At 39.3% G+C, this 17,407-nt stretch overlaps 1 protein-coding gene across 2 annotated transcripts in view; it reads right to left on the reverse strand.

Moving 5' to 3' along the window:
• Positions 1 to 17,407, reverse strand: part of SLC6A2 (solute carrier family 6 member 2) — a 60,566-nt gene that overhangs the window by 23,226 nt on the left and 19,933 nt on the right. For both annotated transcript variants that reach the window (XM_040075487.1, XM_040075488.1), the window contains exons 2-5: positions 15,671 to 15,802; positions 11,709 to 11,946; positions 3,967 to 4,105; positions 3,105 to 3,239 (exon numbers count right to left, since the gene is read on the reverse strand). In XM_040075487.1, the coding sequence (XP_039931421.1) occupies positions 3,105 to 3,239; positions 3,967 to 4,105; positions 11,709 to 11,946; positions 15,671 to 15,802 (644 nt within the window). The remainder of the gene's footprint in view (positions 1 to 3,104; positions 3,240 to 3,966; positions 4,106 to 11,708; positions 11,947 to 15,670; positions 15,803 to 17,407) is intronic.

A 17,407-nucleotide genomic window follows, 5' to 3' on the forward strand; every position in this document is an offset into this window, starting at 1 on the left:
CTGTTGTTACACAGAGATTTTTAAATGAGCATCTTCCGCAGAAGTAGCAAAGTCAGTGATGTGAGTAATACTCAACATTTCCTAAAATGAGATCTGTAATGTTTGATTAAATCTGCCAAGAACTCTGAAAGAACTATGGGAAGCACTGGATTCCATAATTCATCCATCTGTACAAAATCAGATCTAATATATTTATTCAGCAGTGACTTTCTAACAAATATAAGCAGGTTATGAGCTCCATCTGCATTGGGATTTTAGTGCTACACTTTTATATTTGGCCTAGTGAAATGGAAGAGAGTGCCTTATTCCATGCTGACATGATATATGAAAGCACTTGGGGTGGTGATCTCTTTTTTTCTCAATATAGATGATAGATGCTTTCAACTGCTGCCTGCTGGACACCATGAACCACTTATGGTACTCTGGGTTTGTGGAAAAACTTAATTTTATGAACTGTGGAGAGCTGATTACTTGAAAGATAATACGAAGTCCATAGACTTATGGAGTGTTCATTGCTAGCCAGTGGATGGGAGGATATGATTTTCTCAAACTGTAGTTCATACAGGGTTTTTAGGCATCATGGATTTCTTTCAATGAATAACAAAATAATCCTGTAACCTTAATTCCTTACTCATTCTTTTTATATTCCAGTTACATCTTAATATTGTATTTTCACACAAAGGTTGAGATCATATAAGGTTGTACTCTCTGAAAAGCATTTGTGTGGACGAGAACACAGAAAGAGGGATGCAAAGTCTCCTATGCTTGTTCTTGTTTTTTTAAAAATTCAGATAAATTTTGTTGTTAAAAAATTCCTGAAAATTTTTAACATAAATTTTGTTTAACTGTATCTGCATAGTGCCACCATAAGGCACTTGCTTTCAGTGGTTCTGTGGCTCTCTTGTATCTTGCCAGGGCAGTTGTACTCACCCTTTCTCACTATTCAAGCACCCTGAAGCACGTGCTTAAGTCCTGTTGACTCAAGTAAGAGATTAGCACCTGCTGCCTCCCAGAGGATTTAAGCACATGCTGAGGTATCTGTTGAGTAAATTGGCTCATAGTAGCTGATTAGGAAACAAATTGGGAAGATCAAGGTGAAGGGAAAGAAGAGCAGAAACCAGAAATTCCTTTACAATTAAGATTAAATGCAAAACATTCTCTTTGTTCTAACCAAGCGGGAAGTAAGACGGCAGGGCTGCTCTGCAGTTCATGCTCATGTTTCTCATTTTCACGGCTTCTGATCCAGGTGTAACCCAATCTATTTTATGATAGAATATTGGTTTTATATGTATTAAAAATAAACAGCTAGGAACATTTTACAGTCGGCAGTCATCAGTCTTTCCAGCCTTCATCAGTGTTTATGGTGTTCTAACTTTGTGTATATTCAGTACAGTGCAGGTTGTGGCTCCACAAAATGGGGCACGCCTCGACAGTGGTCAGGGTGCTCTCAGGGCTTGTAGAAGAGCATTGGCAGAGCCCTCTGTGGGTCATTACTGTTTCTGACTTGGGATGTTTCTTTCTTAGAGTCTTCATGTGGAAGAAATAAAAAAATCATACATCACATCCAGGGATGCATTGGCATAGAAATGAAGTGGGATTCTATTCTTTGGAGCCTGAGGACAAAGATTAAGCACACAAGGCTATTGCAGCAGCAGGGATCCCAGTCTCCAAGAGGGGAAGGGCTGACATGACAAAGCAGTTAGTGGCACTTCTCAGCATAAGTGATCTTTAGTCTTTTATTATTCTAGTGTAACTTTTTGTTGTTGTCTGAAAAAATCAGCCTTAGAGACAAATAACTTTAGGGTCATTTAAATAGCAGCTGCAGAAAGATTAAGCCAAGAAAGAGCAGCACACAGAATGTCCTTCCAGAAGTACAAGGCAGACATGATGATGGAGGCCTGGTACAGCTAGTACAGCTCTGTAGACATCTAGTTGAAATTGTGGTGTTTGTTTCCAAACAACACTTAAAATATATAATAAAAATATCAGCACATCCTTTGTTCATCTTTGCATCTTTATGTGTATGCATTAATGTGAATTACTGGGGTGCCTACTGCCTTGTGACAAAGGCGGATGAAAATCCCATATTTGAAATTTGATTGGATCATTCCAAAATAGACATGGGGTCTGGGTCTGTTTTGAAGAAATGCCTGTTTTCAAATTTAGATTTAAAAAGCCAGGAACATATTTTTTAGGCTAAGAATATGAAAAGTATGTCTGTATTGTAACACTTCCGGTCTTTTTTAATAATTCAGGAAACATCAAGATAGGATTCATAGGGAAGGTACAGTGCAACTATGGACAGACTGCAGACATTTCTGAAAGCTGCAATTTTTCAAGATGATGCATTTCCTTTTAGTAAAATGATGTCTCTTTTCAGATTTATAACCATTTGAATGGCCTTTCGACCCATCCATAGAGATACTGCTGTCTTATAAATGATTTATGCTATTCTTAGGATAGTAGAGGAATAAAATATCTCTGTAGTCTTTGTCCTTTGTAGGTCTGAAATGCTGCTAATTTACTCCACAAATTGGGTTGGTTTGGATATGTTCTATGATACAGTGAAATGTACATTACTTTCAATAGTAAGATAAGAACATCATACTTTTGAAAATCTTACTTGTATGAAGGACCATGATTTGATTAGGTGAGTTAATCCTGACTTTATATGTTTAGCAAGGTTTGCATAGGCCAGTTTTTTTGTTTTCTAGGTTAATATTTAAGCTAGCAATTCAGAAAGCAAGATTTTCTCCTTGAGGAAATTCTTAGCCTTTTGAGAACTAAATTTTTGCATGACTCCGATTTCCTGTATAAAGGACATTGCTGTTTACTGGGTGCACAGTCAAAGCATGGACTTTTTTGGGGCCTGCCACACCTGTATGCTTCACACAGGTGTTTTGTGATCTGAATTGTTTGGGATCAGTGTGAGATCTGTTTTGCAGAGTATTGGAAAGTTAAACTGTCAGAGAAAAGGGGACCAGTGCTTAGGCAGAAGTAGAAGCACAGCTATTTAATTTCAGAGGTTAGCTGTAATATTTTGTTTCAATAACAAGGGCAATGGGTTTAATAATTAGGGAATGAGAATAGAAGAGTACACTTACTGTGGCTTCTTTTAATCTTCTGAAATCGATATGCAGGTATGCATTTATTCCATTGTATGCACCAGGCAGGGTTATTCCATGTATTAATAAGACAAACAATACAACATAAGGCAAAGTGGCTGTTATCCAAACAACCTGCAGACAACAGAGATACCAAAGATTAATCAGTTGTTACAGAGGATTTAAGAATATGTAATAAGTACAGCTGGCATATTCCTGGTTTAGTCCATTCAGTTCAATGGAGAAGCTCTTTTTAGGACATGAAGGAAAATGCTGTTACGTGTCATGAATCTTTTCATATATAAATTTACAGATACCAATAGGAGACAGTTTTGACAAACAGAAGAGAGTGTCAGTGTGTGTTAGACTGCTGATTGCTCCTCATCTCTATGTTGTTTACTAAAAGTGCAGTCACTGCCTGATGTTAAGTGATACTTTCATGAAAATGTACAAAAAGCTCTCAGATGTATCCAGCTGTAGAATTTCGGTTGTGGTATTTTCTGAGGGATGTCAAAGAATGATTTACAATGACTTTCATCAGATATTTCTCTTGACATGGCGTTTTATATAATAAAATCAAAGCCTATTATACTGTTGAAATATTAGTACATTTGGCTAAGAAGATGCACATTTAAGATAATTTTGAGAATTTAAAAATATTTTCTGGATGAAACCACCAATGTTGAATTGAAAATAGTACATTAATAAAATTTTCAGTTGGAATATGACACAAGAAACGCGATAGTTTGGTCCCTGAGGATGCCTCAAAATCAGTGATTTATCTTCTTGCTTTCTAAAATTAGGAGACTTCATAAAGTACATAAAGGATGTAGTCAAGACAGAAGGACAATATTAGCTCTACCTTTCCTGAAGTCTTCACGCCTTTCCACAGACTAAAGAAAAGAATGATTACCACCACCAAGAGGCAGAGGGAAAGCTGCCAGCGAGGCAAGCCAAGGTCATGGATCCCACGGCTTTCGTGCAGGTGCAGAACTCCTCGCCTACATACCAGATATACAGAAACAAAGCAAAGTCACTGGGGGAGAAAGGCTTTTGCACTTCTCATGCTGTGGGCAGCAGGAAGGGGTGCTTCACTGCAGCAGTAGAAGCCCTACTGGCATCACTGGCAGTCAGTGAAGGTGCTTTGTGAAGCCTCTGTTCTCTGTCAGTTCCTTCAAATTATGTCCAAAGCATGTCTTAAGTAAAAGTTTCTGAAAGCAATTCTTGCTTCATAAGTAGAGAGATGTTTGTCCAATTCTGCTGACAAAATAAACTCTCAGAATTCAAATGAGTCAAAAAGAAAGGAAAAACCATTGCTAGACAACTAGAATTAGTGTTTTTCTTGCAGGTTGTTGTTATTGATAAAAGAATGAAAGTAGATGAGAAATACATGTAAAGAGAAGATAATGTTATGGGGGAAAGACTGAGAATAAACATTAATAGATGGAGCTGACAGTAGAACAGGGATCTATTTTATTATGCTGGACAAAATGCAAGAGAAACAAATAAATTGTTTAAGCTTTCTGATATTCTAGTCAGAGCTCTAGAAATATTTAATTAAAACAACACCGAAGATCAAACTACATGCACTAGAAATCAGGGAATAGTGCAAAGGAGCTTGGTTTATGCGAAGACTGCATCCCAGGGAGTGTAAGAGAGAGTAAATGACATTTGCAATGACTCTGAGATCGTACATCTGGGTTCCAAGGGTCTGTTCACCTATCTGCAGGAGGGGCAGGGATGGGAAGGGCTCTCAGTTTGAAGCTGCATTCAGACATTCTCCTTCCTCTCAAGGAAAATTTCTTCTCATTCTCTCCTTCCCTGTGCTCTCTGCTGGGAAGATTCTGCTAATCACCCAAGAGCTCTGGCTCCAGTTCCTGCCTTACTTCCATACTGCATTCAGCTAAAGGGAAATCGTTCACCTCCACTGAAATCTGCAAACAGCGATTTGTTTGTTAGTACCACTGACTCTGTTTAGTCTTTGTGCAGCACTTGGGTCCCCTTTAATTTGGCATCAGACCCTGAACAGCCAACAGGCAGCTCAGCTGCTTGGTAATCACACATAAACCCTACAAAACCCAAATTATTGAGAAGGTAATGGGGCAGCTGCTCAGTAGGATTTAGTAAATGAAGGACCCAGTCATAGTTTTAATAACAGGAAATGTTGGAACCAATAAATTCTTCTCTGTGTCTTGGTTTTCCCATCTGTAAAATAAGGATTATTATAAATGTGTGCTTTGTCTCTACTGTGAGCAATTCAGAATATATTTGTTATGGAAGTGGTGAATATTTGCACATAAACAGGGAACCCAGCCAGGAAAAAAAAAATGCCAAGGGTTACGATCTGAAAATTACTCTATCATTTTCACTCCAACACATTTAACCTATAGCCAGAAAACAGGATTTAAAAATTTTAGGTGTAGAATTTTCAGGGATGTTTTTGTCAGACTGGTACTTTCTAGGGAGCTTTAGGTATTATTCATCCCTGAACAGGTTTATGTGATTGTCTTTTAGAAATTTAGAAAATTTTACATAAATAGATCAAGTTTAATGTCTTGGAATAGGCCTCATTCTTTTTCAATCCAAAATCAATCATAATTTTCATTTTCAGTCCAAATATGTTTACACAGCTCTAAAAGCTCATTCTTTCTCTTTTTATTAGAGGCAAAAGTCACTTGCCTATATTTGATGTGCTCAATAGAAGGGTGTCATTTATCTAGCTTTTAGATGCGTTGCATCAGAATGATTCAGAATTCAAAAATATCATTATTTGTCAGTAAATTAGGATGTTAACCAACAAATCTATTTGTTGTTTAACATCTTAAGTACTTCTAGGAACATCTAAGTACTTCTAAAAGTTAGTAGTCACATTTATGAGATCAAACCCAAATGGTTTCATAAACTAAGAATCAGCAAAATGGATAAGGTATAAATAGACATAGTCCTGGTGTCCCAAGCTATATTTCATGTTCTGGTAGTTAGACTATGTTTTTATGATTTAAAACTTTATGCAAGTTGTAGATTGAAGATGCTAAAAGAACTGTCAGTGTATACAATGTGCAATCTATAGAAATTAATTTGCATACTCGATTTAGAAGGCAATTTGAAACATGGTAATTGTGCTCAGTTAGAAAGCCCTTCTACATGTGTCTTCCATGTTATATATTTGGGAACCATAGTTCAGTCATCATTGCTGCCAGCTTCCTTCAGAGCATGAAATGTGGTTTTCCTTTACCTGTGGAAGGTTAGGCTATGTGCATCAAGCTGATGTGGAAAGAGCCCTTCTTACAGAGTTTGGCAGGCTCCAGGTATTTTTATTTCACAAATAGCTCTACTTACATTCAGCTTACATTCAGCTGTCGTTCTCATGGCAGTTTTTGTCCACACAGCAGCGTGAGGCAGAGTTTGTGGTACAAAACCTGTGGAGCTGAGCTGGCTCCCTGCAGGCTGGACACCAGGGTGTCCTCACTGTGACCCTGGGCTGGGGAGCAGCGCTGAGAGAGCAGAGTGGCACCGCAAGAGGTGCCACAGGGGCAGCCTGGCTCGGGGCCAGCTCTGCCACACCCAGGGCTGCTGTCTGAGCTGCCTGGGTGTCTCTGGGTGCTGTGCAAAGAGCTGCGATGCTGCCGGATATCCTGGCTCTGGGACAGTGCTGTCCCACAGCCCAGAGCACAGGGGAGCAGCTGAGCCGTCTGAGGGGCAGAGCTTGTGCCCTGTGTGCCTCACCCCCCCTGCAGTGCTGGGCACACTCCAGCGGGATGCCAGGGGGCTGCGGCAGCATCTGCGTTTTTCTCTAGATATTTCAGCTCCCTCTTGTGTTGGAGAACGGAGCTGTGTAATGGACTGCAAACTCGATTTTGGGAATCGCATAATTTACCAGTGGCACCTTGGCTGGCGTATAAGTAATTATTTGTACTTAATCATAGAATATAGTGAGTTGGAAGGGACCCTCAAGGATTGTTGGCTACAACTGTTAAATCTGCTTAGGACATCTCTAAAAAAATGTCCACACCTCCCATGCCTGAGAGCATTATCCAAACACTTGTTCAACTCTGTCAGGCTTGGGGCTGTGACCAGTTCCTTGGGGAGCCTGTTCCAGGGGCCAGCCACCCTCTGGGTGAAGAACCTTTTCCTGATATCTGACATAAACCTGCCCTGACACAGCTTCAGGCCACTCCCTCAGGTCCTGTCACCGGTCACCACAAAGAAGAGATCAGAGCCTGTCCCTCCTCTTCCCTCACGAGGAAGTTGTAACTGCAGTGAGATCTCCTCTCAATCTCCTCCAGGCTGAGCAGACCAAGTGACCTCAGCTGTTCCTCATACGGCTTTCCCTCAAGGCCCCTCACCATCTCCATAGCCCTCCTTTAGATGCTCTATGATATCTTAATGTCTTTTTTATATTGTGGTGCCCAAAACTGCTCCCAGCACTCGAGGTGAGGCCACCCCAGTGCAGAGCAGAGCAGAACAATCCCCTTCTGTGCTCAGCTGTCCCCCTGATGGCCTGATACCCCCAGGACATGGATGACCCTCCTGGATGCCAGGGCCTTGCTGACTCATGTTCAACTTGCCATTGACCAGGACCCCCAGGTCCTTTTCCATGTCACTGCTTTCCAGCATCTCATTCCCCATCTCCCTGTACATCCAGGGTTGCCCCATTGCAGGTGAAATTTCTTTTTGAATCACAGATAATAGAGAGAAGGTTTATCTCAATGCACTGAAAACTTTATTCTCCCACTAAGTTAGCAATTCTGATCTCCTTTGCTACTGTGCCCCACTTCAGCATGTTCATGACTCTCCAAAATTTACTGTCTCAGAAGAGCTGAATGGAAAGGCTGGATGTCATTAGCAGAATGCAGCTATCCACTCTCATTAGTTCTTGTTGCCTGATTCAGTTTTTATAAGCATTTGTAAGCAGAATTGCTTATACTGACTTTTGAAGTGTTTTCTCTTTTGGGAGAAGCTCCTTCTCAACTGTTTAATGGAGATGGGTTCCTGCATCTTCGGGGGCCACAGCACTGATCACTCCATTTGCTGTGATACTGAACTATGTGGACCCTTTACCTGGGGTGGCATTTCCAGTGGAGGCTTGTACCCTAAAGCACAAAACTCTTGGTCTATAAAAGTAACCTTTTCTATAGAGGGTGAGGGTTTTTTTCAAGATGTTCTTGGTTCACACACTTCTCATAAATTTCATAAATACTACGTTCATAAATACAACAAACGTAGACGGCCGTGACTGCATCTTGGTTTTTTCCTTGTTCTTAGGTGGGTTTTTGCAATTGCTCACAGCTGGGCAGACTTGTGAATTCTGTGAATTTCCTTTACTGAATCTGGCATGAAAATTTCCCTGTAAAATTTCTCATGCAGAAAGAATGGATTAGAGCCCTGAGAAAATGTACTGTCAGAGGAAAATAGCTGTAGCCCAATGTTTGTTGACATTTTCACTGTTTTTTCTAAAAAAATTTGCCAAGATTTTTTTCTACAACAGATTGTGATTTTTGCAAGCACAGTACCTTGTGAGAAGAATAGTGCTTTTGTTCCTCCAAACTGGTATTTTTTAATTGTCAGCATAAATGGAAGAAAGATGGTAATGGACTTTTCCCAGACACAAGAATGGAGAGAACAAATATAAAGTATGCCTGTGTTCAAATAAAGTATTTAAATAGGAGCAATATGGAGTAGACAGGGAAACTTTATTTGTGATGTACTTCTGTTCTTCCAAAAAAGAAAAATAAGGTTTATATTGAATTATTTTACCATGTGTGGAAAGTATAGAAGGTTCTTTTCATTTTCTGTGTTTAATTCCAAACCACTGAAGAGGGAAGAAATTAAAGTAATGTGCATCCCTAAAGAAACGTGGAGTTGACATTTTATTCCTAGCTGGATTTCTTTTATGTCTGGCTATTACTTAGCAGAAAGGCACCGGTTGTTATTAGATTTTAGCTTGGTTTGCCAAGTTTACAGTGTACAAATACTTTGTAGTTGATTTTAAGCATCTCTAATGAAGTATTGTAGAGGTCCCGCTCCCTCCTGTTGTGAGAAGCTGTCCCCATGACATCAGTGGCCTGAATTAGGCTTCTACATCTGAAACCAGACTTAGTGAAATAAAACTCTCTAGAAGGCCTCAGTGTAGAAGCACTTCAACCTTAAGCTCTGTCCAGATCTTGAGGCTTGAAAACAAAAGCCAAATATGTTCTTCAAGGTTCTCCTGTCATTGCCTTGGCATGGAATTTGCAACTTGAAATTATTTCTCCCAAGTCTGGGGCTTAGAGGTTTCTCTCTGCTTTTCCTCCCGGCCAGATACTGACAGCTGATAGTTTTGGCCTAGATTGCAAGTTTTCCCTTTTCTCACTCAATATAAGTAGTGACAACCAGCATATTTCTGCTGAATTTGAGGTACCTTTCTTGTAGTATTTGATGAACTGTCACATCACAGTACTCCCACATCCTCCTACAGTTTATTCCTGTGCTGGTGGAGATAGAGGCAGTCAGCTCTGGCAGCTACAGGGCTTTGGGAAATAATCAACTCTAAATTCATGGTCAGGCCAGCTTAGTGTGAAGGAATTATGTCCCAAAAAGAAGTGTCTGTGTCTGTTCAGAATAATCATACCAGCTCTCTCCTAGAGACCTGACTTGGAAGTACTTCTTTTCAGTCACTCTCCAACTGCAAAATAAATGTTTGGTGTTTCTGTTCTCCCTTGCTTTCCCCTCAGCCTCCCCACCAGAGGCCAAAAGTTTGTGTGAGTGCTCTGATGTAACTACACAACCTAGAGAACCAAGTTTAAGCTGTATCACTTCCCATCTCCTTTTGTGACTTGGCACAAAATATGAAACATTATAATCAAAAGATTCAACTCTCCTTGTTGTAAGAAGACCATGAGCATGAATTAGGTTATTTGATATAAGAAAGAAACTGTTTTCTGATTTCATTTATTAGGTTGGATCTGAGTACACTAAGACTTTGTACAAGTTTGCGTTGACACCTGAGCTGTACAGCTGGACCTGATGAGCTCATTCAAATACTGGATAAGTGAATACAATGCCCCTTGTGATTCCCTGTTTTTACAGCTGGGAAAACAGATGTTATAGAGTGTTTTAGTTAAGTGGTTACCCTTCTCATTTTTGCAATGTAATCTAGTCGCTGGTAAGTACAGGGCCTAGTGACCCAATTACAGTCCCAAAATTCAGGGATCAAAACATAATGAAATGTCAAATTCCCTTTTGATCCTTACCTTCTGAACACTGCACCTTGAATCTACTTAATGATGAGGAAAGAACCATAATATTTCAAGTTTCAGTGTACAGACAATCATTAATTGAGCTATTTCCCAGATCAGTAGAACTAAATTAAAACATTGTGAATTGATTCTACCACAACCTCACCCACTACAAAGTCAAAATCATTACCCAAGCATGATGTGGTAGCAGAAGTTGCACAGAACCATTTTAAATAATAAAAAGGCAAAGCAAGAATGCAGGGATTGCCTGTTACTTTACTAAGACCTAAGCCTTTTATTGTAAGGGCAGTAGATTTCACAGCTGTCATTATTTGCCATTTTAGTGAGCTCCTTTGAACTCAAGCCCCAATCTTGTTTTCAAAGCACGAAGTTTCATTTACCCAAACCCCTGCCAGCAGTTTTTGTATCTTTCACTGTGCTGCCTTCAGAGAAGAAACAGCAGCCACAAAGGTTAAAGAGCTATTTACAGAGACCCCAAGATCTTCAGTGGTTATTTTTGGTAACAGTGTTTTCCCTTTCTTTCTACAGGGTTACTACAGTCTCCTAACTGCTTAGCAGGTGTGTGTCCTGATATCCTTCTATTCCCAACGCAGAAATATTAATTAATTCATCATTCAGTATAATTCAACAGCTGATTCAATGGCTTGATGCTCATCCCCCTTTCTTTCTCCTAATCAAATCCCATTTCCCCCTGCAAGTCCATAATGAAAATATTTATACAGAGATTGGTATCTTTGTTTTATAGTTTGGTTGTTAACTTATATATCTTTTGGGGTTTAATTCCAGTTGTTCGATTTGAGTGTGCCTTTGGCTGCCTCAGCCCGTGTTGTAGAACACTTTTGCTTAGGCGTTGGTAAAAGCCTGTCTTTCTATGACCTGGCTCTTTCCTCCTGCTCAGTGTTTCATCTCACTTCATTGAACTATTGGAGCAGTGGAACACACAGAGGTCTGCTGTTGCTCTGAAATATTTTGTGAGTAGAGAAACAGTCCAAATCTGTGAACAAATGGTTATTTTAAAGCCTTAAACTCAGCTCAGTTTGGCATGCAGTCACCTCTGTCAGAATATTCCTGTGTTTCCTTGCCCTAGCAAAACTGGTGCAAGCAAAAGTGGCACATAGAGAAGATTTGTGTCTTGTCCAATTCTATTTTGCTCAGTAGCAAGCACTTCATTAGCACAGGAGAAACCAAAGATCACAGAGGCAAAAGTCTCAGTCACCCAGGTATACAGACCAACACCACAGCTCCATTTTAGTCTTAGTCTTCTGATGCTCGTTCTAGAGGCTGGATACAAACTATTTTACCTTCAAGAGGAAACTCCCTTAGACACAGAATTTTGAATAAGCAGTAAAGTCAGGTCAACACTTACTCATAAAATTCAGCTGCAGGAGTGAGCTTGTACTTTGAGTATTTAGTACCATTGCCAAGCACTGAAGCATTGAAGAGTTTGGGATCTGTACAGTTTGGGCTGTTCCAGCTGTTGTGGCAGTTTGTCCAGGGGAGCTCAAATGTGAATGATGAAAATAGATAATACAGAGACCAAGCTATGATAACGTTGTAGTAGAAACCCACGTAAAGAGCTATGAGTATCACTGCATAGCCTACACCTAAAGAAAAAGGAAAACTAGATTATACATTGCATTTGGCATGCAACAGTATACACAAACGCTGGAGTTAAACTCAACCCTACATGATTGCAAATTCATTTTAGGCCTTCACACCAATAAAAAGGAATTTTTGACATTTGCATACACATATGCGGACACAATGTACCTGACCTCTAAACAAAAAATTACAGTAATGGTTCTGGAAAATGACTGGCTTTTATCAAATCCAGTTGTTTGTCAGAAAAAGAAATTAAGCAGTGCAATGTCAAAATTTGTCCTTGTACAACTCCATTGCTGATTTGCTTCCAATGCAGAAGATTGCAAGCCCATGTTAGGAGTGAAACTCACTTCATCTTCATGACGTCAGGGACCTTGGCAACTTCTCTTGGAAAAGTAAAGCTCGACACTTAAATGAAGTTTCCCTATCCCTCACGTTCCCACCCTGAGCTAGTTTGGAACAGACACTGAGCCCTCTCTTGTTTCTTTCCCATTACTAATCTCTAGATTGGCTCCAAATCATGCATGAAACAGTCTGTGCTGTTCCACTGAGGTGTCCAGGTGGTTTTTGGGTAGGCCAGTAAAACTTGGTGAATATCAGGTTGGGGCTAAACTGTCTATGATATTCAACCCTTTTTACTATCTCTCCAGGATTACAGAATTCAGAGTGTAAGCATTTTCTTTTGACTTTGAACATTTGCTTTGTATTTTTGCATATCACGAAGTGTGGCTGGAGGGTCTTTTTAGCAAGAGTGCCCCAGAAAGTGCACATTCTCCTGAAAATGGACATTTTCCAACAGTTTGAGAGGAAGTTTTGATGCTAATGTTGGTGCCCAATAAAAGTTGGTTGGCTGAATTGGTCAGGAATCTTGCTTTGCCTTGACTTCAATCATTCTTTCTTTACTGGGTGTGCAGCTTTGTTCTCTGAATCCTCCCTCAAAGTTGTATGTACTGTATATAAAAGGCGGGGACTACAGTTATTTTATGAATGTCATCACTGTCACAGTGGGTACTGTCACAGCAACTAAGTGCAAACCTTTACTGCTAGTTTTCTTCAGTTTAGTTTGAAGCCTAGCAGTTGGAGATTATCAGGCTTTCTTATTTCTTCATAAAGAAAGGAAGTAGCAAACATTGTGAGTATTAATGGCGGTTTACAATTTGCTTAAGGAACAGATGCTGACCCTGAAGGAGCTGGCAGTTCAAAGACTGCTGCGTGTACAAAAGTTACTCTTTGCTCTGCAGGAGGCTTTTAATCTGTAAACCAGCTTGCTCATCCCTAACAATGGGGAAATAGTTGTGAAAGTAAAGATGAAACAGCATTTTCAAATCCTTGGTGCTTAAATGAATCTAGTACTTTGAACACTCAAACTCTAGTGATACACCATGGTCAATAGAATGGAGAGGAGGGAGGAATCCCCTAGAAGAATAATTCTTAAGTATTAAGGTAAATGCTAAAACACTAAGTAGGGTTAGTATATGAAATACTAAAATTAGATTATTGTTGTTTAAAAAAATGTTCCTGAAATTCCTCCAATCCAGGAGCACAATGAGAAATGTTTAATATCAAGATTAAAAAATACTGGATCAAATGTATTTTAAATAGCTCTTCTCTGTGATCTTAAGAATGTTCAGGAATGAATTTGTTCTTATGTTTTGAGGTTTTCTTAAAAGTAATGCTGCACCACCCACAGTCTAAAATAGACCATGGAAAAAAAATGCAGAGATGAGAACAGACTGTGTTACAAAGGTTACGGGGTATATTTGTAATTGCATATGTTATGATAGCATCTTATTAAAAGTAGAGTGCTTAGAGTTCATAGCAATAATATTCATAGCTAAAATTAGAACTATAGTGCTGTTCATTTAGAGAAGCTATTATAAATTTGTGTAGACTGTGTACTTTTCCTTTGAGTGAGAGATTTGAGTTGTCCCAGAAACAACTCCAAAGTATTAGCAGTAAAATGTGTTTGCACGTTATCAGAGGTTTCACTCAAAACCTTAAAAGTCCTGAGTTTATACTGCGGTGCAAATATGTCTCAATGCTTATTACTTTTTGAGAATCAAATAACTTATGCTATTCTATATTCTTGCAATAAGAAACCTTAAAAATCAACAGTAATGTATGTTTAGTCCACCTTGAAAATGTCAGCTTAAAAACACAGCTGGAATGTCAACAAGAATATACATGAAATAAGTTCTATTTTCCTTTCCCATAATCTTTTCAATCCTGAAGTCAACACAGAATACCTCTGAGCACAGTGGTATTTGGCTCAAATGCTTTGAGATCCTGAAGGTCTAATTTTTGCATTCAGGTTTTCAAAATCCTCATTGTCATCCAAAGGTATATAAACAATACCAACAGGAATTTTTATTGAGCATGGATATTCAGGTTCCTGAGCGCTGGGATGAGTCTCATCTCCCATGACGGGATTATAGAAGAGCTAGGTAAATCTATATGAATTAATTTTAAAATTTTGAGGGACATTATTTTATTAGCTCACTTACTTATTTTTTGTTATATTGCTGATTTTGCTGGGAGTTTTGGGTTTGGCTGGAAAGAAAAAACCCCTTCACTTTTCTTATTGTGTGGCACTGGACTGCTTGAAGAGGAAAGCTGTATTTTGAGAAAGAAGACTAACATTTACTCAGTGTAACCTATATCCAAGCAGCGGATCCATCAAGTTCGGATTGCTATTGTTAAGCTCCTCAGCTTTTGTCAGTCCCAGGATGAACACGATCTGAATTTTAAGGTTCTAAGGTCAGATGAGCTTGCCTTGTTTAATTTCAGATATCGCTGTATTGAAAAGGCTTTTGCATAAGATTTTAGATACAGTCTGGTGCATACAAAGGAACTTACATTTTTTGCTGGTGAGCAATGCTTAAAAAATTCTTGAGGTTCCTTAACAAATACATGTTTCATGTACAGAACACACATGGCTTCGTTCACACATTGATCAGTTCCTGATCAAAGCCAAACACCCTGAAGCACCTAACCAATTTTTGCCTTGCAGAATGATGCAGTGCACAAACACTCCACAGCCTTTTATGCAGTGATTCTGGAGAGCTAATCCTAGTGGCAAAAATTCAATAACAATAATATTTAGATTTTAATAAGTGCCTTTCATTGCTAAATCTGAAAGACGCTTGACAAAGACTATCAGAATCATTGCTCCCACCTCACAGGCAGGAAAACTGAGGTACAGAGATACCACAGAAAACTCCTGTGATGTTATAAGTCTAGTGGCCAAACCTACAGTCTTCACAACTCCGTTTTAGTGTTGTAGCCACTGTGGTATGTTGGCTTCTGCAGAGAAAGCTCCATGCCCTGTATGGAGTAGTGGTTACCTTTGTCTATGGGGAAGACAAGGTTGAACTAACCTGGATGGGATTTGGTATTTCCAATGTTTGGATTGCCAAACCCCTACCTCCACCTAGAGATACCGAGTTCCTCCCGCTCCCCAGTACACAGGGAAAAGGGAGGGCAGGGCTGAAATGCTCCTGCTCATTCTCTGTTACACCCAGTTGGCAATCGTCCTGAAGGTGATTTCTGTGGCTTTTCCCTTTTTGTGCTTCACCTTTGATAACATAAACACTTCTGACTTCGAGGGTTGGGGAAAGGTCACCAAACACCACATTGTCCATGAAAGATGAGAGATCTGTACATTGTTTATGATCACACATGTGTGGCACCCTCAGGTGCTGCTCAAGGGCACAGAGGAACACTTACCTTTGAAAACTGGACAGATTTTCCACACAGTGGCAGCCCCTTCTCGGTTATACTGTCCCAGTGCTAATTCCATATAGAACAGGGGCATTCCAGCAATGATTAAGAAGAGTATGTAAGGAATAAGAAAAGCACCTGAAAAGACAGTAGAGACACTGTAGACTTTATATTGGTTGCATTTTTCTTTCTCTGTTGCTTACTTTTACCGGCTAAAGACAAAACCACTGCTTTTGGGAAATAGAAAGGAAATATCAGGAAGGAAGAACCCATGTATCCTCATCCCTTTCCTGTATTTTTTAAAGATCTCAGAGACAGAATCTCTGAAAAAACTATAGGCCATAACTCTTATTTCCCCAAATGCTTCCCCTCTGCTTTTTGGCTTTAAAGAGAAAAAAATAGTGTCCCTGAAAATTAATCCCTAATTGAAGAAGAATAAAAAAGCTAAACACACTTGCATAGCTGAAAGGGAAGATGAAGAATTTTGTTAAGTTATTCTTTTTAGTGTAGTATTTTCAGAAGGGAACACAGAACCAGCAACAGAAGAGAAAAATTTGAAATCCTGTAAGTGCAGTTTAAATCACTCTGTGAAGTGTCTGCAGGAACCTCTGGCTTGAAAAATAATTCCTACTGGTTAATTATAAGGAATCTGAACTTCCATGACATATTTTGGATTTTGCTAAAATAAATTCCCTTATTCTTATGAAATGGGTTAGACAACACACCCCTTACCAACCTAGGGATGCTCATGGCCATTCCTGTGGAGAATGTGGAGCTTCCTGCTGGGCATCTTGATATTACAGCAGGATGGTGCTGGGGCTGCTGGCACCTTCCTGGAACACTTCACAAGGCTGAGCATTCTCCTGTGAGATTGTACTGTCACTGAGAAACTGTCACCTTTGGGAAAATCCTGGTGTGTCAGCTACTATAGCATAAAAAGTATTGCCAGATGAAATACAAAAGGATAGCCTATTGCAGAAACTCCCTGAAAATTTCTTAGCTATTTTGTATGATCCAGGTCACAGAGAGATTACCCCTGTGCATGGCTACATGTGATACTATAAAGCAATTATAGCTGCTGTCATGTTTAATAACTGTGGGCTCTGACAGTTCTCTGCTTTGTGGTACATGCAAAGGGTAGCTTTTATTATATTGCACAGCTTGCTTGGTCAAGAAGAGTTCAATTAATATTAAACTTGCCTGTATTAAAAACATTATTGGAGTGCTTCAACAACTGCTGACAGAGTAATTACATACACTGAATAAATGGCTTAGGAGTTTCCTATGAAAAGGAAACTAGATTGTGAACATCATGTTCAATTTTTCAGCAAAAGGAAAAACAATAGCTTGACTATTTCTCGTACTAGCAAGTACTATAAACTTTTGCAAACCTTTAAAATCTGTTGTGCTTGTTTAGTAATTTGAAGATTTCCTTAGTAGAAGGAAGTAAGTTTGCATTGCTCCTACATTTATACACTTACAGGAGGTAAAAAGATGAAAGCATGACTGTAGCTTTTAAAAACCTGCCAGTAAGCAGAATGAATTACATGTTTAAAAAGTATGTTTGAACATGCTTTGAAACATAAGTTTGAAAAGCATATTGTTATTTAATAGTTGTTTCTTTACCTTTTGAGCTGGCTCTTCACAGATATTACTGGTGTGAGTTGCCTTTCATGACTGCTTAGAAAGGGAATTTTGACTACATACTGGAGAATAGAATGGAAAAACAAACTCTGCTCTCTT

The sequence above is a fragment of the Hirundo rustica genome, chromosome 11, assembly GCF_015227805.2.
Source record: "Hirundo rustica isolate bHirRus1 chromosome 11, bHirRus1.pri.v3, whole genome shotgun sequence".
NCBI lineage: Eukaryota > Metazoa > Chordata > Aves > Passeriformes > Hirundinidae > Hirundo > Hirundo rustica.